The sequence below is a fragment of the Canis lupus genome, chromosome 21, assembly GCF_048164855.1.
Source record: "Canis lupus baileyi chromosome 21, mCanLup2.hap1, whole genome shotgun sequence".
Lineage (NCBI taxonomy): Eukaryota > Metazoa > Chordata > Mammalia > Carnivora > Canidae > Canis > Canis lupus.
In genome coordinates, this window is record NC_132858.1 from 46320796 (window position 1) to 46343887 (window position 23092).

The window sequence follows — 23092 nt, forward strand, 5'->3', positions numbered from 1 at the left end:
TTCGCCCCGCCCCTCGGACCGGAAGACGTTGCGGGCGCTTCCGGCGCCCGGCCGCCCTGCGGTTGCCTCGGTGATGTCGTGGGTTCAGAGGGCCCCGCTGGTCCGGGGTCCCGGAGAGGAAGGGGACGTGTTTGACGAGGAGGCGGACGAGTCTCTCCTGGTGCAGCGGGAATGGCGGAGCCACATGCAGAGACGAGTCAAAGTAAGGCTGCGTGGCGGGCGCGGGGGACACACGGCGGCTTGTGGAGAGAGCGGAGCGCGGGCGCGAGGGTGGAGGCCGCGGGGCCCGCGAGGGCTTTCCAGGGGGTTACCGAGGGGTTACCCGAAAGCGCGCGAGACCTCGGGGCGCGCTGGACGCTGGGAGCAGACGCGAGCTAGGTGTAGACCTGGCGGGGGTCGCCGTGCCGGGAGGTTCGCGGAGGGCGTGGACGGGCTGCTCGAACGGGTCACGAGCCCAACGTCGGAAGTGGTTACTTTTTTTTTTTTTTTTTTTTTTTTTTTTTTATAGAGACACAGAGAGAGAGAAGCAGAGATACAAGCAGAGGGAGAAGCAGGCTCCACGCAGGGAGCCCGATGCGGGACTCGATCCCGGGACCCCGGGGTCACGCCCTGGACTGAAGGTGGCGCTAAACCGCTGAGCCCCCCGGGCTGCCCGGGAGTGGTTATTACTGGAGACACACGGGAAAGGTGAACCTACGAATGTCCAGAAGCAGGGATGCCCGGGGGGCTTAGCGGTGGAGCATCCGCCCTCAGCCCAGGGCGTGACCCCGGGGTCCCCGGATCGAGTCCCCCTGCATGGAGCCTGCTTCTCCCTCTGCCTGTGTCTCTGCCCCTCTCTCTCTATCATGAATAAATAAATAAAATCTTTAAAAAAAAATTAAGATCTTAAATAGTAATAATGATAAAAAGAAATGTCAAATAGGAATAAAGGAAAGCTGCTGTGGAGTACCGTGGGGCTAGGTGAAGGAATACCAAAGTTGGCTGCTTTTTTATTTGCTGGGTGTGCATTATCTTTCTCTGCTTTGTTCATTGAAACTAAGCTTAATGCCACGCCCTCAGTCTCCAGGTGGAGCAGTGGGAGCTGAGTTCACACGGCCAGGTCCACTTCCACCCAAGGTCTTTCCCAAGCAAAATACTGCCCGATTGGCCCTTGTTTGTTTCAGTGAAATGTTTGCTTAGCCCAACCACCACGTTACCAGTTTCAGAAACGCTTGATGTAAGGTGGGGGCCAGACCAGTGAGTCGCAACCGGCCTTGGAGTGCAGTGGCACCAGAGGAGATGGAGACGCAGGACAGTATCTCCGCCCACAGGGAATTTGCCGTTTATTTAAATTTAGATACCAGGCAAGATTTCTAAAACCGTACTTTGCATCTTTTTTTACTCACCCAGTTTCCTCTTTCCCTCCTTGAGCTGATTATTGAAGACCTCTGATAACCTCTTTTCTGCCCTACCTTCTCACCCAACGCTCATCAGTCAGTGTTGCCAAGGGGCCAGACATTAACTCTCTGTTTTCCTTCCTGTGAAGCCATTGTTAACACAGGGTTTTTAAAATCTGTATAAGAATCTATATTTTGGGGCAGCCTGGGTGGCCCAGTGGTTTAGCATCTGCCTTTGACCCAGGGCCTGATACTTGAGTCCCGGGATCAAGTCCCACATCGGGCTCCCTGCATGGAGCCTGCTTCTCCCTCTGCCTGTGTCTGTGCCTCTCTCTCTGTCTCTCTCCTCTGTCTCTCGTGAATAAATAGAATATATTTTTTTTAAAATCTGTATTTTTAAATGTGCCAAATAAGTCGACTCCTAAAGCGGGATATGCGAATAATAAACCTTGCTGGGAAGCATAATCTGCTCGGGTTGTGTGGCTGTGCCATAGGTTGTAGAACCATTATGTTAAATAGTAAACAGCAGTAAAGGCCTATTTCATCAACATTCTAAATCGGTTTTATGACTTTCCAGAAAAACCTACAGTGGTTTACTTGGTGTTAATTACAGCTGCAGTTTTCTTCATTACTTATTTTTAGGAAGGCTATAGAGATGGAATAGATGCTGGCAAAGCTGTTACTCTTCAACAAGGCTTCAATCAAGGTTATAAGGAAGGTGCAGAAATCATTATAAACTACGGACAACTCAGAGGAACACTGAGGTAATTTTTTAAACTTATATGCTGAGTCATTTTAACCTCAGTACTCCTGGAGGCCTTTTATAAAAGTAGTATGTAAAAATAAAGTATTTAAACTGAAGTGCTTTTCCTAGTGTTAAATCCACAAAAGAGTACTGTGACCATAAAATAATACTGCCTTCAGAAAGTCATCTACTTGAACCGTCAGTTCATCTACTTTAATATATGTCAGGTGTTGTCTCTTACTGCAAAGAAATGATAGGAACGTGTATATTTTGTGCTGCCTGAACTACCACCGATTTGTATCTCAAAAGTAATTCAAAAGATCTTCAGGTTTTAAATAAAGCTTTTAATCTTGGACATGTGGTAGAGCATAATAAAACAGACTTCTAGATTAGAAGTGCATGAGGAAAATTATATCTGGTCATAGAAAAATGATTCCATTTACTTTAGTGCTGAACACTGAATACCTGTCAAGATTCCATACTAATAATGGCACATATCAGAGCCAAGAGGTCAAATGGCAGAAGGAGCTAGGATAATGACATGCTTGTCATCTTGGAGACTTTGTACCTTTTAAATTAGGAAAAAAAATAAAAACATAAAATGGTTCGAAGAATCACTAATTTTTAAATTAGTTTTTAAAAAATTTTTAAAGTTATCAAAACAAAAAAGTTCATTGAGGTTTTAGAAAATTCAACTGTCAGAAATCAGAATTTATAGTCTACAGTAGGAAAATGATCAAGTATTCATTTTACATAAATCTTTTATAAGTACAGAAAGTTTATTGCTAAATCTTTTATGTCAACTGATTACATTTTTAAAACATGATTACTTTTCAGGGCACCTGGGTGGCTCGCTCAGTTAAGCATCCAGCTCTTGATTTCTGCTCAGGTCATGATCTCAGGGTCAGCACTGGGCACACAGCCTGCTTAAGGTTCTCTCTCTCCCTTGTTCTCTGCCCTTCCCTCCACCTCTCTCTCCCTGTCTTTAAAAAAAAACAAACAAACGCTATTACTTTTCACAACAATCATTTTATGTCGTGATTATCTGAACAATCTGAAATGGCAGAAAACAGAAGTCTTTTCTGTACTAGAAAAAAAATATTAGGATTAGAAGCATTCTTACCTTCTTCAAGAAATGTATTAGTTAGCTCAACAAACAGTGATTATAACAAAGTCAGGGAAAGAAAAGTTGCCTCAAAACTTTTTTTTCTACCCTTTAGTTTTGATGGCAAGTAACCATATGGTTTGAATAATTGTTTTCAACCTTGGCTGCACCCTGCTATCAGCTGGGAAGCTTTAAAAACTAATATCCCCAGAGATTCTGATTTCATTGGTCTGGGATATAATATAGGCCTTGATATGATATAGCCGCCCAGGTAATTCTAATGTACATCCACGTCTGAGAATCACTGGTCCAGAAACTGTGTGATATCCCTGAAGGAGGTACTGATTTCTGTGACCTCTTTCCCTGACTAGCATCCCTCTTCAGCAGAAGCTACACAGTCATAGAGAAAATCTAAAATCAAGAAAAGTGGATATGGAGTTGTGAAGGAGGCATTAGGAATTATAAGCAATTTTTGTGATTACTTCTAGCTGTTTAATTTCTATCAAAAGATAATGTCTTTATATACTTTAAAATCCATTATAGCATCATTATTTTCCTGATTTTGGCTTGCATTATTGTTAATTCATTTTTGCATGGTATTATCTGGAAACATGTAGGGTTTAGCATCAAAAATTGGAAAAGCCTATGATTAATTTTTTTCGTATTTAACTCTTGCTTATATTTTCATTCAGTGCTTTGCTCTCCTGGTGTCACCTTCATGATAATGGTTCGGCTCTGATCAGTAAAATAAATAATCTTCTGGATGCAGTTGGCCAGTGTGAAGAGTATGTGCTCAAACATCTAAAATCAATCACTTCTCAGCCCCATGTTGTAGATTTATTGGACTCTATTCAGGATATGGACCTTTGTCATGTAGCTCCAGCTGAGAAAAAGATGGATGAAGCTAAAGATGAAAGACTCTGTGAAAATAATGCTGAGCTTCACAAAAACTGTAGCAAGAGTCTTAGTGAGGCAGATTGTTCATCTTTAGAATGTTGTAGACTACAGAAGCATGCACATTCTGAAAACCCAAGCCTCGCTTGGATTTTAGAACAGACAGCCAGTTTAGTAAAACAGCTGGGAATATCACTTGACGTATTACAGCACCTCAAACAACTATAAAAATTTTCTTCACTTTTCTAATGAAAGTAGCGTTCAGAACATTTCTTAGAACATTTTATTTCTTAACAAACTAGCCAAAATTTGTACCGGTTTCTACGTTGAATACATACATCACTCGTAGGTAGGTTATCCTTCATGCAAGTTTGCAATGTCTTCAAAATTAACACTATTAAATGTAATAAGGGCTTGTTTCTTTGTCACTGGTAATTTTTATGTCATTTAAGATATGCTTAGAAACTCTAGTTGCCATGGTCATTTTCAAGTTTCTGATCAAAATCAAGCATTTAGCAGCAGTGAACAAGAATCACATTTTGTAAGGACTTAACCCTGCTTTCTGCTCTTGTCACCATCAGGTATCTTACCACCAATTAATCAGACCAAAGTTACCATAAATAATCTAGTGGGTAACATTGTAAATAGACATATATAGATATATAGAAATATATATATTGAAATCAAGAGGCTATAAGTGTAAGAAACTGAAGAAATGTTTATACTCATGATTAAAAACAAAATATTAAAATTCATTTCTGTTTTTGTTTTTGTTTTATTCTCAAGTATTCTCTACACCCAACATTGGGCTGGAGCTCACAACCCCGAGATCAAGAGTCACATGCTTCTCCAATTGAGCCAGCCAGGCTTCCCATAAAATTCATTTTAGTTTTATGTTAAAGGCAAGGACACACAGTTCCATGGAAAATACAAAATACGTTTCATCCTCGAGTACCTGGTTTTTCCAAGTTTTAAGGAGTTGGTAGTGGTGTCCAACAATGTGCTGCATTATTTCTAAACTGCAGTTTTCTCACATAGTCACATAGGAATAAACACCAAAACCACTGACTTCTATATTACTTTGTAGCGATATTCTTAGTCTAGCCTAGACAAAATTAGATTCAAGCTTTTGCTCCAGTACCTAAGCATATGAGATCAGAAAAAAAATTTTCAGCACTCTCTTGGCTAAAATACAAAGTTGTATGAGGTGCCTTCAGACCAGACCTTTTCTCTGAAACATAGATATACTAAGACAGAAAATCTGATAAAATCAAGAGATTAATAAAATATTCTGTGATCTCACAACCTCCTTTTAAGTTCACAGAACATCAAGAGGGGTGCCTGGCTGGTTCAGTTGGAGCATGCAACTCTTGATCTTGGGGTTGTGAGTTTGAGCCCCACTTTGGGTATAGAGATTGCTTAAAATATTTAAAAAAAAAAAAAAAGGTTCACAGAACATTAAGAAATAAAAGCAACAAATTTGAAGTCAGAAGACCATATACTGGAGTGGCTGGCTGGCTTCACTGGAGAAGCATGTGGTTCTTGATCTTGGGGTCATGAGTTCAAGTTCCATGTTAGATGTAGAGATTACTTAAAATCTTTTTTAAAAATAAAGAAGACCATATACTGTTTGAGAATTTCTAAAACATGTTGAAGGTATTAACATTTGACAGCTACTTAAAATGCTTAGGGGCGTCTGGATGGCTCAGCCTGTTGAGTGTCCAACTCTTGGTTTTGGCTCAGGTCATGCTCAGGGTCCTGGGATCAAGCCCTGTTTTGGCCTTCATGCTTAGCAAGGAGTCTGCTTCAGGATTCCCTCTCCCTGTGCCCCACCCTCTCCCCCTGCACACACGCCCTCTCTCTCTCTCTCTAAAATAAATACATCTTTTGGGGCACTTGGGTGGTTCAGTTTGTTAAGCATCTGTCTTCAGCCCAGGTCATGATCTCAGGGGTTCTAGGATTATGCCTTGCATCAGGCTCTCTGACGGGAGTCTGCTTCTCCCTCTGTCTCTCAAAATTTTAAAAAATAACAAATCTCTTTTTTTTAAGTGCTTATATCTCCCTAGATGTAAATACCATTTCAGATATTTACTAATTTGTCTTGTTATGTCTATATATATTTCCAATATTTATGAACCAGCCAAAATCTCAAATCCACATGGGATGTCATAAGCAGTTTCTAAAGTCTTGAAATACTATTAGCTAATGATGCATCTCAAGAAAATCACCCTGAGTGAAAATTTGACAAGTGCAATATATCGAGATTTTTATCTGGGCTCACCCTACTAAGATTCTCTGAAGATAATACGCCTTGCCACCACTGATAATATGGTGTTGTTGTGTTCATAGAAAAGGAAATCAAGAGAATTAGCTGAGTTGATGAGACTGGTCGAAAACATCTCTTAAACTTGTTTTGCCTTCTAAAGAAGTTTCCGGACTGCAGAGGAATGTTAATGGTATGCCTGTTATGCCTGTCTAATCAACATGAGCCTCTGTACTAGAAGTAGCAAGAGCGAGGGAAAGAAAGCTTGCTTGCTGTGTGTCTTTTGTCCTGACTTATATGCTATGGGCCTGCCAGTTGTTGCCATGAAAAGACCCTAGATGATCATAAAGGTAAAGCAAGACTACCCCAGGGTAGGCACAGCCAGAGTTCTAAGGCCCAGAACACATCCGTGAGGTCTGAGCGATGTGGCCTCCTTACAAACAAATTTCACCTTAAATAATTTCTAGATGCTGAAATCCCTGGAGCCTTTTTGTTCATTTTAAGGGGAGGAAGAGTCCACAATACTTTGCTTTTTGGACATTACAGATGCTAGAGCTGCTGAGGCCACCAACATTTTTGTGATAGACAATAGGAAGTGGGCAGCTAAATATACCTACCTGTATTCTTATCTCGTTTATATCCTTAGCACTGCTTATTAAGTGCTTTTGTGGTAAACCAAAATAAAAGCTTTGAACCAAGTCCAAGTTGGGATTCTCACCCATCTTCAAATTAAAGCTTTGTGTTCCAGTCTAAGAGAGGTAGGTAGGTAGATACATACACACATATATACAGGAAAAGTCCTTAACCTATTTTTAAGATCCTACTAATTTCAAATAAATAAAAATCTTAACTAATTTCACACCAGTGGATGAAGTAAATGTCATAGGCTATGTTAACAAAGAACCAACCAGACTTCTGGCTCTACAGAAATCCTCTGATCTCCATCTTGATGCTACTTGACCCATAGTCAGCCTTTCTTGCTTCTGCTGTCACTGCCTCTTCCCAAACTTAGCAGAGGAGTCTGCTGTCGCTCTCAGACTGCTTTCTCCTCATTCACTCCTCAGCTTCAAACTGCTTTTTGCTAAGGTCACTGATGGCCAAAGTCCCACAACTGGCCCTCTCTGACTTGTCTCCTCTGTCACTGGACATGGTGACCATCCCCTACCTTGCCAGTCCCTCCACTTGTCCTCTACAGCAGCACGTTTTCTTGTCCTGCTTACACTGTTCTCTCACTACTTCCCATCCTGCTAAGTCTCCCCTTCTCTGCCCGCCTGAAGATTCCACACCTTCATTCTTGGACGTCTTTTGGTTTTTATACTCTAGCCAGATTGTCTCACTTGCTCCCACGGTTTCAATTATATTGACTGTCCTAAAGCTGATGCTCCAAACCCCATTCCTCTCCCAAGCTCTAGACCTGCAGTTCCAACTGCAATTTCTCACGCCTGTCTCTTGCCTAGCTATAAAGCATGCCTAAAACTGACCTCATTTCCATTTTCTCCCCCCACACACACCCAAACTGCATTGCCTTTTGCATTTGCAATCTTTTCATGTCATCTCTGTTCACTAAGAGCCAGGAATCTTTTTTTTAATTGAGACGTAATTCATATATAACACTATATTAGTTTTAGGTGGCCAGTTAATAATGATTCGATATTTGTATATGTTGCAAAGCGGTCACCACAATGAGCCTATTAACATCCATCACCACAAACGGTTATCTTTTTTTTCTTGTAACGAAAACTTTTGAGATCTACTCCCTTAGTAACTTTCAAATATACAATGCAGTATTATTAACTGTAGTCACCATGCTACATATTATATCCCCATGACATTTATTTTATAACCAGAAATGTATAAAAGCTAGAAACATTTAAGTCTTTCTCTGCTTTTCGTTTGCTTTCATACCCTACTTCCAATGGGGAGTTTATCCATCTTACTTTAAAACACGCCTTGAAGGACACCTGAGTGGCTCAGTTAAGCATCTGCCTTCTGCTCAGGTCATGATCCCAGCCAAGGTCCTGGGATCGAGCCTGGTGTTGAGTTCCCTCTTCAGCAGAGACTCTGCTTATCCCCCTCCCCTATGCTCTTTCTCTCTCAAATAAATAACTCTTAAAAAAAAAAAAAAAAAAAAAAAAAAACCTGAAATAATGATTCTGAGATCAGGCCTCTTGTGGGCTCTGCACTGAGTGGGGAGTCCACTTGGGATTCTCTCTCTCTCCCTCTCCCTCTCCCCCCAAAATAAATCTTTGGGGGGAAAAAGGCAATATTTCTTACCAATCATTTAAAACTTCACTAATAGGGACGCCTGGGTGGCTCTGCAGTTAAGCACCTGCCTTCAGCCCAGGGCATGATCCTGGAGTCCCAGGATCAAGTCTCACTTTAGGCTCACTGCATGGAGCCTGCTTCTCTCTCTACCTGTGTCCCTGCCTCTCTCTCTCTCTCTCTCATGAATAAATAAAACTTTAAAAAATAATAAAAATGCACTAGTGAATAAAATTACAGTTAAATTTTTTTAAAAAAATTATTTTTGGAGTAGTTTCAGCTATGAAGAAAGAAAGGACAGAAAGAAACCACAAGAAAAAAAAACTGCAATGAAAAAAATACTTGTTTCTAGCAGGATGCCCGATACATAATCTCTGCTAGCAGTTAAGGAGCTGGAGGAAATGGAAGACTGAGAAATAGCTAACAAATACGGTGTGCACTATTCTGAAAACTTTGCATATAATAATTTGCTTATTTCTCACCATATCCCATGAAGCAGAGCTATTAATTATCCCCATCCTGGCGATGAGAAACTGAGGCCTTGAGAGAAAGTAACTCTTCAATTCCCCATTACTACATGGCCCAGGTGAGATTTAAAGCAAGGCAAAACTAGCTCCAGAGTTTGTTCTCAGGGTAGATGTGTGCCGAGTAGTAGCCCAGTCGCAGGGGCTGTGTTTAGTAGAGGGATGATGAACTGTATTTCCCCCTCACTGTTCATTTCTACTTTTCTGCATTTTTCAAATCTCCAGTTTGCAAGTATAACTTTTTAATAAAATGTCCATAATGATCAGCAGCTACAAAGAACAAAAAAATGTACCAGAAGTTTGTTTGCTGTATATCTAGAAAAAGAAAAATACCATTCCCTCCTGGGAGGGAGAGAATCTGTATCATGCAGAGAGTGGTACAGCCAAGCTCCTTTTGCATATTCAGAAATTAAATTCTCCTGGGACTCCCTAGGCATTCTACACTCCTCATGGAGAGGATAATTTGTGCCACCTCTTTTTGTGCTCATGCTCCTTTAGCTTTCATAAATTTCTACTCAACTTTCAGAAGCAGGGTGTGGGCTCACCGCTTACAAACACATGCATTGCTACAGATGTGTCACAAAGAGCCGAGAGTCCTAACCCCGCACCAAACGCCATTTCCTTGCCGGATCTTTCCAAAAAGACGTTTCCACAAGACCTACCTGTGATGGGCTCAGTGCTGCGGAAGTTGGGAAGGTGAATCCTCCGTTCTTCCCGGCGCGCTGAGCGGTTCTGGGATTCGCGGCTGCAGGAGCGGCGGTGGAGGGTCTGGATCCCGGGAATTCCGAGGAGCGGTGCGGCCGGCTGGCCGCGGGGTGGCGCTGCTGCACCCCGCCGTGTGCTGAGCCCGCGGCTCGGTCGCCCTGGTCGAGGCAGGAGGCTAAGGGAACGCTCAAGCTGCGCCCCGCAGACCCGGGCCGTCAGGACGGGGCCATCCAGAAGGAGCCATCCAGATGGGGTCATCCAGACGGGATCATCCCGACAGGATCATCCCGACAGGATCATCCTGACAGGGGCCATCCGGACCGGGCCATCCAGACGGGGGCATCTGGACGGGCCCATACCGACAGGGCCATCCAGAAGGGACCATCCTGACCGGGTCATCCGGTCGGGGTCATCCAGAGCGCTGGGATCGCGGGGAGTCAGGAAACTCCGGAAACAAGGATGCCTTCCCACCTTTTAAATTCTGTGCTGAGAATTTTTCTAAATCAGAATAACCAATCATAAGAAAACCTGTTCACCAAAAAAATAAAAATAAAAAATTTATTCTCCCAATACCTGAGGCCTAAAAATAAACACCTAGAACCCAAAGTATATGGTCTTTAATCAGAAGTGATACAAAATTATAATTTCACTGGCCTGAAGCATCTCTATTTTGTCAGGCAGGACTGTGCCTAAAATGTTTCAAATTATTGTAACCTCTCCCTCTCTCCTTCCCTCCTCCTCCCTCCTCCCCTCCATCTTTTCCTCCTTCCTCTCTCCCTCCCTCCTTCCTCCTTCCCTCCCATCTTTCCTCCTTCCTCTCTCCCTCTATCTCATCTCTGTCTGTGTGTCTCTACTTCTCTCTCTCACACACACAAACTACTCAGGATTTAAAAGTAAGGAGAGACAACTTAGTCAACCTATCCAATATGTCACAACACTTTTTTTCATCAAGTCTACAGCCAGAGATTTTCCTCACATCAAATACAACTCTTCCCAACTACTATTAAGCTTTTTTCCTGGGGAGTTGCATGGTCACCATTACATAATATTATTTATAAAATAAGTATAGGGCAGCCCGGGTGGCTCAGTGGTTTAGCGCCTGCCTTTGGCCCAGGGCGTGATCCTGGGCACCCGGGATCGAGTCCCATGTCAGGCTCCCTGCATGGAGCCTGCTTCTCCCTCTGCCTCTCTCTCTCCTCTCTGTGTTTCTCATGAATAAATAAATAAATATTTTTTAAAAATAAGTATATAAGTTCTATAAGAAGTTTTTTAACATAAGATATAATGACATGTCAGATCCTTTGTAATAATAAAAATGATTTGACAGTCCTTGCCAATAGAGCAAAACTGGACCAAAATGATGTAAATATAATGCAAATAACCTGAAAATACAAGATCTTTCTTTTTCTTCTTTGGAAACACTACAAAATATTTCTTTCAAAATCAGACCCTAAAATAATCGCGGACTCTCATTTGTGATTATAAACTATACCATAAAACATCAAGTCATACTTTAGGAACCTTCAGTGATAACGCTGTTTACTTGTTAAAAACTAACCACAAATATTTCATCTGTATCAGAAATTATTGTCATGGAGTTGAATAAAGTAGGAAAACTCATTTAATGCACTTAAACATTTAAATCCCAAGCGGGAGCCAATTAAACTATTGTCATTTGAAATCACTTTGTTTTGCTACTCAAGATGCCAAATAATATATGATTGGCCTGTGTTTTAATCTTCTCATAGGACTGTATGAGGTTCCCACAATGTCTGCAATCTGGCAGTGTTCGTTATGACCCCATTTGTCAGCTCAGAGACCATTTTTATTTCTGTCCATATGCTAGAACAAAAGACTGCCTTCATGAAAGTAGCAGCAGCACCCAAGGTCAGAGATGTGATCCTCGTTCACTCAGCTGCTCACAGGCTCTACCCCTTTAGTGTGAACATGAGACTTCTGACCTCATCCCAGGTTACCACTGTCTCAAGGGAAGTAACCAAGGGACAACTGGAGAAAGGTCAGGCGAAATAAGTGGCCATTGACAGATATTGTTCAGTTGATGGAAGGAATGAGTAGAGAGGCTGACAAAGAAGCGTGCTAAAGATCATACAGCTTTTGGGTTGATATGGTGGTGCATGTATCAAATCAAAGTACCCTACTTCTAAGATTTGATCTAAGGAAATGATTGAATAGGTAATAAAAACTCAACATAAAGATACTCACTGCCACATTCTATCTGAAGTAGGGAAGAATTAGAAACAACCTAAATGACCAGCACTAAAAGGAGAGATAAGGAGCACCTGTGTGGCTCAGTTAGTTAAGCATCCAACTCTTGAGTCCTGACTCAAGGCTAGACGTTGGGGTCATGGGATTAAGCCCTGCCTTGGGCTCCACTCTCAGCAGGGAGTCTGCTTCAAGATTCTTTCCCTCTGCCCCTCCCCCTGCTCACTCTCTCTCAAACAAATAAATAAATCTTAAAAAAAACAAAAAAAAAGAGAATACCTAAGTAAACTATAATCTCATTCACAGCAGTGTTACACACCCATTACAGGTTACCATTATGAGAAACAGGAGATACTTATAGAGTAATAGAGTATTTTTAAGTGAAAGCCACTGTGAAATGCTACATATCTATGTGGACAAATATGTTTAAAAACGTGTATTTTACAGATAAACACTGGAAGATTATTCTCAGATGTGGTAATGTATTAATGTGGTAGGATTAGGGGAGTTTTTTTCTTTTTCAGAATTTTCTTTTATGTTGTGCTGTTTTACAATAAGAAAAATATTTGGAAAACTATTCCTTTTTAGGAAAAGGAACCACATGTGCTTTATCCTGAAAATCAGAAGCTGGAAAAAAAGCAAATGCACTTAAAAACAGTGGATCAGAAAAAGATCCCCAGACTACTATCTGGTGAGGGGGTATACAACAAATTTTTTTTTAAAAAATTCATAAAGTTTATAATTTTTTTCAATTATATCAAAACCTGAAATTTATTCTTTGAAGTATACATAATCAACTTTAAACCCCTATGGAAGAGAAAGGGGGTATGCTAGAAGCCATCTAACAGCCCTTGTAAGATTTTACTTCAGCTGATATTAACAACTATACCAACTGGGTGGTGCCCCAGGAATCTGGGTAGATTCTCAGTAGCAGGAGTAGATTGGCCTTAAAAATCTCTGGGGCTGTCTTAACAAAATAAAACAAAGCAAAAAATAAAATAAAGTCTTTTATTGGATTTGTCACAATATTGCTTCCATTTTTAAAGAGAAAGATCAGCTCACAAAATTGGAATTCCTATTAACCCGATTGAGTTATTCTTCGTTGACTCCTGGGAAAAACCAATATCATACATATGAATCATTTCTATGCAATACATCCTCCCCAATAATATCCTCAGAACCTCAAAGAATTCAATAAGAGGTGACTGACTGCTAAGTTTAATAGATTTGGAAGAGAATATATAGATATATAGTCATATCATTTCTTTGGTTCTCCATGTTGATTAGATTGTGGCAATAATTGGTCAAATTTGCCATTATTTGTACATGTTAACAAACTATGCATACATGCCATCCACTTCTGCAAACAGATTTGATCCTCTCAATTCCCAAATCTAAAACAGAAGTAATGGTAGCAATTTCATTGCTTCTCTGAGGATCACATGCCATAGAGTATGTAGGTAAACTGCTTCCTCAATGTCGGATACCCAGAAAACTGTCAGTAGGGAAAGCCAGTCTCTCTGGCAGCTGAGGATGGCGGCCCCAAAACCAGATCGTCTGCTCAGAAGCTCCATCATGTGCAAGTCCCATCACTTTCCTGTGCCTGTTTCTTCATCTCTCAAATAATAGTGCCTCCCTCATAGGGTTGTTGAAAAGAATGAATAAGTTTGTATACATGGAGCTCTTTGGACAATGCCTGGTACATCTGCAGTTCTCGCTACACATCAGCTATTTATTTATTTTATTTTCTCCTGAACATCATGCCTGCAATTTGGATAAACTACAGCAAGAGGTTTAGCTGTCTTTAGACAACTCTAGTTATCATGAAATTCTGCTATGATTCAGACACAGCTGAGCTTCCCACTGGCCTGGCTAAAGGGTAACTAGCGTGGGGACAGCTGGGTGGCTCAGCGGTCGAGCGTCTGTCTTCAGCTCAGGGTGTGATCCTGGGTCCTGAGATCAAGTCCCACATTGGGCTCCCTGCATGGAGCCTGCTTCTCCTCTGCCTGTGTCTCTGCCTCTCTCTGTGTCTCTCAGGAATAAATAATAAAAGTCTTTTTAAAAAAATAAAGGTAACTAGTATGATTTCTTCCTCTTTTTTTCTTTAGCAGGGATTCAGAGGTAAGATGGTTACATAGAGGAAAGAAGAAAATGCTTTAAAGATTTATGAATATTAGTATAAAATTATACTTTAAAGTGATGACCAATGGGAGAGTTTTTGGAAACTTTGGGGGCATTGTTTTGGTTGTCACAGTGATGGAGGAGAGGTGCTAGTGGCAAGAGTTGCAGAGAGAGGATACTGTACATCCTGCACTGCCCAGGTCAACCCTTCACAACATAGAACGGTCCTGCATCCCTCTCGACTTTCAACTGCCCCAGGAGACATTTACATAAGTGAAAAAATCTGTTTGTAATTATATAAGCCTAGAATCTAACTACTTATTACATAGGAACACAAATGGGTTTTTCTTTGTCCTAACATTATTGCTTTTTCAAATTACAAAATCACTAGGTTTCTTGTAAAGTATTTAAACACTACAGAAACAACGTAGAAACTATTGTTTAGGAAAAGTAAATCTTCCATACTGCTACCTGTTATGGACAGAATTGTGTCCCCTCGAAATTTGTGTTGGAACCTTAGCCCCTTATACCTCAAAATGTGACTATATTTGGTGATGGGACCTTTGGAGAGGTGATTAACTTAAAATGAGGCTGGTAGAGGGGCCCTAATCCAATCTTCCCTTACAAGAAGAGGAAATGTGAACATATACAGCGATCCAGAAGAAAGACCATGTGAGGACACTGGGGAAGACAGTCGTCTGCAAGCCAAGGAGAGAGGCCCCAGAAGGAGCCATACCTGCTGACATCCTCATCTTGATCCAGAACCGTGAGGAAATAAATCTCCTTTTCTTTAAGCCATCCAGTCTGTGATATTTTGTCATGGAAGCCTGAAGAAACTGATAAACCACCCTTGTAGATTCCTCTAGAATCTTCCCAGGTACATACTAGCAAATGGCATAATTTTATTTTACAGAAATTCATTGTTCCAACAGATACATATCGAATATGCAGTATTTTCAGAGAGGATACTCTGGTGTGCAAAACAAGATGCCTACTAAAATGAAATCATACCAACTGTACAAAAAGCAGCTTTGAGATCCCTGGGTGGCGCAGCGGTTTGGCACCTGCCTTTGGCCCAGGGCGCGATCCTGGAGACCCGGGATTGAATCCCACATCGGGCTCCCGGTGCATGGAGCCTGCTTCTCCCTCTGCCTGTGTCTCTGCCTCTCCCTCTGTGTGTGTGACTATCATAAATAAATTTAAAAAAAAAAAAGGCAGCTTTATCTGTTCACTTTATAATCTATTCTAGGTGTCAGCCTATGTCTGCAGTGGTAACTGTCATTTATTTATTGAGGGCTTCATGTGTTCCAGGCACCAGAATAGACACTTTGCTTACAGTGTCTTACTCCCCGTACCTCGAAGCCAGATGCAATAATAGACTTGAGAGCCCTTTGGAAACTCCAAAGCTCAGACTATGTGTAAAGGGTGTCTCCCCAATGGTGGCCTTCATGGATTCACTGACTGGACACCATCAAGTCTGGAAGGAACTTTTATTCACCACACATGGGAGCTAACTGAGACCAAGGGGAAGTGGGACCTGTCAGAGCTTGTGGCTGGTCAACAGAAGCCCCCCAAAATTATTTCTTACAGGATCTTGGGAAACCAAGCAAGGACTAAGCCCAGAAAGTTAAAGGAGCGCTCCACAGCTCACCCAGCCATGGGCCCCCCAGCAACATGGGCTCTCATGCCTGCCATTTAACTCTGCAACACGACTGCCCCACAAATAATCCATCACTACTCCAAGATTGTTCTCCACTCCCTTCAGATTCTAAGTTCTAGGCCAGTGTTCCTGTCAGGGGCAGGCAAGAGGAATATGCGGTGCCTCACATTGCAGGGGAAGAGCTGCGTCTGCCAGTGAACCTCATATGGTGGGAGGATCCCCCAATCAAGGAAGGAGATTCAGGTGCCTGGCACTCAAAACAGCCAGTGTCCATCACCAGGGGGACATTCAGGACTCGGGATCAGGTGTCCCGACCTTCTGTTCAATCTTTTGTTCTACCACCCCTTCCTTGGCCATCCTTGTGCCATGGTTTCTTTAAAAACAACAATATCTTTTTTTTCTTTTTTTTTTTGTACTGGTTGTACACAGAGAATTTTTCTGGAGATGCAATTACTACCTGAAAAGAATGTTGTAATGGGTTGTGTTTGAAATTTTGCCAAGTGACAACAAACTGCTCCTGGTATCAAGTCATTGATGCTACTAACTTATCTGTCACACCACCCCTCTGGGCTGCAGACCCTGCCATGCCTTGCCCCACATTTACATCTTAAAATACCCTTTCTTGGGGCACCCTGGTGGATCAGGTGGTTAAACGGCTGCCTTTGGCTCAAGTCATGATCCCAGAGTCCTGGGATCAAGCCCCACATCAGGCTCCCTGCTCAGGGGGGAGTCTGCTTCTCCCTCTGACTCTCCCCATCCTGTGCTTTCTCTGTCTCACCCTCTATCTCTCAAATAAATAAATAAAATCTAAAAAAATACTGATGCTTTTGTTTAATTATTTTCCTTTTACTTCTCCTTTATATTATAATTACAGCCCTTTTTAAAAAGAGTTTAATTTTTTAAGATTTTATTTTTTCATGAGAGACACACAGAGAGAGAGAGAGAGAGAGAGGCAGAGATACAGGCAGAGGGAGAAGCAGGCTCCATGCAGGGAGCCCAATGTGGGACTCCATCCTGGGTCTCCAGGATCATGCTCTGGTCTGAAGGCAGGCACTAAACTGCTGAGCCACCCAGGAATCCTAGAGTTTATTTAATTTATTTGAGAGAGAGAGAGAGAGAGAGACAGAGAGAGAGAAAGCAGGGGGAGGAGCAAAGGGAGAGAGAGAGAGAATCCCAAGCAGACTCTGTGCTGAGCTCAGAGCCCAACCCAGGGCTCCATCCCACAATCCCGAGATCATGACCTGAGCAGAAATTTAGAGTCAGAGGTCCAACCAACTGAGCCGCCCGGGTGCCCCCATCACATTTTTTAAAATTATGTCTATAGGTAAGTTACTATAAATTTCACTTTGAGGGAGTCAAGAATACATTACTACTTATGGAAAACATATTGCTTACAGAAAAGTGTTTCATCTAAAAACCATTGCTTTAGAGGTAGCAACTTATGATAAAATAATGGAAAACAAAAACTTTTATATGTATCTCCCTCTTCACTACTTTTAATTTTTTTTTAATTCTGTTTAGTTTCTTTATTTCCTTTTCTTGGCTAATTGGCTCCAATTTATTCTTAGTCTCTACTGGTTTCCAGGGCTTTTTTTTTTTTTTTTTTCCTCTCTTTTTTTCCCCCAGGGCTTTTAAAAGCTCTGAAACTATATTTGTCTCTAGGAGATGTTAAATTTTCTCCAGTCTTTTTTTGCTCCAGCCTAGATTTAATTAACATGTCTCTGTGGACTTTCTGGTTTTGAAAAGTAGTGACACTTAGTCCTTTGTACCTGCAGGGACCTTGTAAACTCGCCAAAGCTTGGAAGAGGGAAAAAAAATCACAGCTACCCCACATACTACCCATCAGGGACAGGAGTTTCCAGCGTTTCTTTTCTGGCAATAAGTTTCCTCTTGAAGGAGAAGGCTTCCCCACTCATACCAAGTATGTGGCTATTTGGTTAGAAGCTGTTCACAGATTACTTCCACTTACTTGTTCTTACTAATCAACCAAGATTCCTGTTTATTTTCTTGCTTGCTTCTGATTTCTAAAGAAATCACACTCCACTTTTAGTGGATTTACTTTTAGGATTTACTTTAAAAACTAATACACTTTACAAAATCTGCTTTACTTTATTGTAAAATAAAAAAGCTATAAAGTAAGTCGCTTGTGGTCATTTTAGAAGCAATAGAAATTAATTTACCTTGGAAACTGATGAGTTTTGAAAAATGGTAGCAGTAGATAAAAATTCCTACTATGTAACTTTCTATATAGCTAGTTCAGTGGCCTCAAGAGCCTGTGTATTTAAGGATCTGAAATCTGAAATTGAAGCTATGTTTTGAACGTCCTTAAACTCATAACAAAGAAGTGCGGTGTTCCAAAACTGAAATGCATCCTGGGGGGATGTCAATTTTGCAGCATCTGAATTGCTTAATTAGAAAATAATAGTGTTCAGTCTCATTGATGTGTATAAAAATACAGATAAATTATCTTTTCTTATATAATTTCATTTTATAGACATATTTAGATTATATCTTTTCTTAGATATAGATAGATAAATTATAGATAAATTATCTTTTCTTATGTAACTGGGGATCCCAAATCCTCTTGGGTTTTAGAAAAGGTCCCCATAGTCTTTTGGATAGAGTATAAAATAGCTCAAACTTGGTTCTTAGCTATGCAAGAAACCTGATTTTCTTCAAGCTGGTATTTAACCCAAATAGTCTAAATCTGACCCACCCCACCCCCCAAAGGCAGTATTGTCTTTTGACTCCCAAACACCTGAGGAATCCTGGTAAAACAAAAGACCGGTTTCCTACCTATCTGGTAAGGCACCTAACTGTTAGGCTTCAATACATACTAGTTATCCTCTCTTAAAATCTTGTCAGTGATCTAGATGATCTCCTGAAGTCCAGGGGGGAGATAGAGGGCTAATGCCTAACAGGAGATAAACATACCGATTTACTTGTTTGCTGATTGTTTGGGTGGATTTGAGGAAAAGGAGAATCAAATTTTTTTAAGTTTATTTATTTATTTATTTAAGCAATCTCTACACCCGACATAGGACTCACACTCCAACCCCAAGATCAAGAGTCGCACGCTCCTCCTCTGACTGCGCCCGCCCGGCACCCTGACCCCAGTTCTCCTCTTCAACGTCATCTCCTGTTGGTAGGACAAAGCCTCACCCACCCACCAGTGATAGTAACACATGCTGTTCCCTAAGGACTCCGTGTTCTTCTGAGCATTTATTGCTGTGCCTGGAATAAATTTTTTCCACTGTCTCCTCCTTTACACTAAACTAAAGTTCTCTAGGAAGCCATTACTCACTCTGTGAGGGCCCAAGTAATGACTTTCTCCTCCTGGCCTCCCTAGGACCTCCTACACTGCCACATCACGTGTTATAATTAGTCCTCAGGGTTGCCCCATTAGTCTGTGAGCTCTTACAGGGATTGAACAGATTTTATTAAAATCTGGATCCTCAGCATTTAGTACAGTGCTAGACATCTAGTAAGTGCTCAATATGTATGTTTTGGACAGATAACATTCCATGGGATGGTTCTCTCTCACACAGCCTAGATGAGACTTCCTTAAATTCATTCCAAGTCCCTTTATTTTCTGCGGAAGGTTATCTTGAATGTCTGTGAGGATTTTGTCCCCTGGAAAGATACTAATAAATAAAGTGACGTGACTGGTCTGGTTTGTTTAGGTCTCTTGAGTTTTGTTTATACGGCGCCATTTGACAGAACTTGATTGCTCTGAACAGAGAAAATAGAATGTGCTGAACACACATTCATGCATCCAAGGGAACCCATCAAGACATGGACCTTGTGGGAATGGTCAGATGACTGTTGGCTCTTCCTCGTTTATTTTATTCCATCCCTAGACTTTTATCATATTGGATCTGATAGCTATATATAGATTCATTTGGGATTGCTTATGGGTACATGGCTTTGTGGCAGTTTTTTAAAAGATTTTGTTTATTTTGGAGAGAGAGAGAATGAGGATGAGTAGGCAAGTGGTAGGCAGAGGGGGCAGGAGAAGCAGGCTCCCCAGCGAGCCAGGAGCCCCATGCACAACTCATTCCCAGGACCTGGGGATCACAACCTGAGCTGAAGTCAGATGCTTGACCAACTGAGCCACCCAGGCGCCTGGGCCTAAGTTTTAAATGGCCAAGAACATTCCTAGACTGTTTTGTGCAATTATTGCCTAACCATTTTTATGGTAGTTTTTTTTTTTTTTGATTATGTGTAATGTGTGATTGTTTCTATTTTGGTTTTTTCTTTTGTTTTTAGTCATTTTCCAAATTGGAAGTAATTGGCCTATCCCTGACTCATCATCTGGGATTTGGCTATTTCTCTGACATTTGCTGAATGTCAGGAATTGTTTTTGTTCATTCTTCTTTCATAATTTATTCCAGATATTTTGCTGATTGAAATAATTCTTTCAAATGTGAAAGTAGTAATTTTTTTAAGATTTTATTTTCAAGCTATCTCTACACCCAATGTGGGGCTTTGAACTCATGATCCAAGATCAAGAGTCACATGCTCTGTGGACTGAGCTAGCCAGGCACCCCAAAAGTTATTTGTTTAAGTGTACAGTTGACCCTTGAACAATGCAGGTATTAGGGATGCCAACCTCCCGCACAGTCAAAAATCAAAATGTATAACTTTGACTCCCCAAACACTTTAACTACTAATAGCCTGCTTTTGGCTGGAAGACTACGGACTACATACACAATCAACACATATATTATATGTTGTGGGTATTGTATACTGTATTCTTACAATAAAGTAAGCTAGAGAAAAGAACATGTTATTAAGAAAATCATAAAAGGGAAAATATACTTACAGTACTTTACTGTAAAAAAAAATGCGTAAGTGGACCTACATGGTTCAAATTTAGGTTGTTCAAGAAACAACTGTATCTTATTCACAGTTGTGACTATGGGCACCTAGACTAGTGCTTGGCAATATGTGGTGCTTAATAAAGATCTTAAATGGATGAGTGAATACTTTAAGTCAAACCCTTTTTTAAATCCCCCAAGTCCTAGTATTGGTTATAATGCCCACACAAAATGATTTTTTCCTGTCATTGAAATCAATAAAATGCTTATTGTGATTTTCATAGAAACAAAATTATCAAAAATGTGTTTTCAACATTCTCTTAATGAAGATTTTTTTTAAGTGAATTGGCCCATTCAGTTTCAGTCGTATAATCTGAAAATTGTTTTTTAAAATGTGACAATAGAGGCACCTGGGTGGCTCAGTGATTGAGCATCTGCCTTCAGCTCAGGGCGTGACCCTGGGGTCTTGCAGGAAGCTTGCTTCTCCCTCTGCCTGTGTCTCTGCCTCTCTCTCTGTGTCTTTCATGAATAAATAAATAACATCTTTAAAAAAAAAAAGAATAAAACGTGACCATAGTAATTCTGTATTTAGATAGATTTTGATTCTAAGACTACTGCTTGTGAAAGGATAATCCGTTTTGATCACTAAAGCTGTTATGAGCCTTCGTGTTTTCCATACCTGAAGGTGATTTACTGAAGTACCTGATACCTCTGTTACAAAATTCACTTGAGTTTGCCAGGAGGCACCATGAGGCCCCTCAAGGGCGATTCCAGGAATCCGGCCCCAGCATGTAGACAGTAACAAAGCCGCTGCAACCAGTCAGCATTTAGGGAAATGAAGCCTTATTTCAGGAAGCCATGCTCGGAGGCAGCAGGCAGACAATAAGGTCATACATCATGAGTTACTGAGAGGATGACTCACCAAAAGTCCCTTTCCAAACCTTGGGACTTAGAGGAAGTAAACACCTGACATATGTCACGAATAAAATATGTAAGTGTTATACTTTACAGTTTGTGATTGTAGAAGCAGGAAATTCAGAACACAAGGGAGTGTAATTTCAGTACAGCACAGCCCCCAGCAACATGAAAATCACATGTGTATGTAAGTGGATTACTACCGAACATACACTACATATTTAAGTACTTAGTATATTATTTTCTAAGATAATATGCTAAACACGTATAAAGTTAAGATTCCCATCATAACTTAAATTTTAATTATTTCGATTAGTGGAGATACTTTCGACATAATTATCATCACTTACACTAATCTCACAGAATCGTCATGAAATGATTATTTATTATTAATTATTTATATGTTAAATGATAAAAATCATGACACTTATTGAACACTTCGATTATGTCAAACACCATCTAAGGGGTCTACACGGAAACTGTTATTTTACTCTCATTTAAGTGCTGTTATCCCCATTTTACAGATAAACTAAGAGCCAGGAGGATTGAACCCCTGCCTTCCTGGCAGCAAACCCTGTCCCCCTAAATACTGTGATCTTTAGCTACTCCCCTCAGGCCTGTCCACTGGAGTGCCCACATTGGCAGCTGCCCACAGAGCTTCATAATACACCTTGCCCTGGGGGCCCTTCTGTCTTCCCCACTCTTCTGCTGTGTTTCCTGGGACCACCTACTGCATTAGTTTGCTGGGGCTGCCATAATAAAATACCATAGTCCGGGTGGCTAACACAGCAGCAGAAATGTAGGTCCTCACAGTGCTGGAGACGAGAAATCTGGAATCAAGGTGTGAGCTGGTGTGGTTCCTTCTGAGGCCTCTCTCCCTGGCTCGCAGATGGCTACCTTCCCCCTTCGTCCTCCACAGGGTCATCTCTTCATGTATCCACATTCCTGGTATCTCTCCGTGTCTGTATCTCCTCTTCATTTTTTTTTTTAAGATTTTATTTATTTTTTTATGAGAGACAGAGACAGAGAAAGGCAGAGACACAGGCAAAGGGAGAAGCAGGCTCCACGCAGGGAGCCCAACGTGGGACTCGATCCCGGGCCTCCAGGTTCAAACCCTGGGCCGAAGGCGGTGCTAAACCTCTGAGCCACCCGGGCTGCCCTGTATCTCCTCTTCTTAGGAAAACATCAGTTGTGCCAAGTCTGGGTGGCTCAGTCGGTTAAGCATCTGCCTTGGGCTCAGGTCATGATCTCAAGGTCCTGGGATCAAGTCCCACTTCTGGCTCCCTGCTCAGTGGAGAGGCTGCTTCTCCCTCTCCCTCTCCTGCTTCTCTTGCTCACGCTCTCTCTCTCTCTCTCTCTCTCTCTCTGTGTGTGTGTCAAATAAATAAATAAAAAAAATCTTTTTTAAAAATAAAATAAAATAAAAACATCAGTCATATTGGATCAAGACCCACCCAGAAGTCCTCCAGTTAGCTTAAT

At 41.2% G+C, this 23092-nt stretch overlaps 1 protein-coding gene and 1 long non-coding RNA gene across 6 annotated transcripts in view; one reads left to right on the forward strand and one right to left on the reverse strand.

Annotated features, from left to right (window-relative positions):
* Positions 1–410, reverse strand: part of LOC140613140 (uncharacterized) — a 36856-nt gene extending 36446 nt beyond the window's left edge. The window contains exon 1 of one of the 3 annotated variants that reach the window (XR_012014272.1): positions 20–410. This is a non-coding gene — a long non-coding RNA (uncharacterized lncRNA). The remainder of the gene's footprint in view (positions 1–19) is intronic. The other 2 variants (XR_012014275.1, XR_012014274.1) reach the window with 2 other exon arrangements.
* YAE1 (YAE1 maturation factor of ABCE1) lies at positions 2–19543 on the forward strand. Of its 3 annotated transcripts, none has more exons than XM_072791630.1 (4): positions 2–202; positions 2019–2140; positions 17654–17799; positions 18899–19543. In XM_072791630.1, the coding sequence occupies exons 1-4, from the start codon at positions 74–76 to the stop codon at positions 19075–19077; spliced, it is 576 nt and encodes a 191-aa protein (XP_072647731.1). In that variant the 5' UTR covers positions 2–73; the 3' UTR covers positions 19078–19543. The 3 variants fall into 3 exon arrangements, with proteins under 3 accessions (XP_072647731.1, XP_072647733.1, XP_072647730.1); XM_072791632.1 differs by having other exon boundaries at positions 18920–19543; XM_072791629.1 differs by lacking the exons at positions 17654–17799; positions 18899–19543 and adding an exon at positions 3919–4875.
* The last annotated feature ends 3549 nt before the right edge of the window (positions 19544–23092 follow it).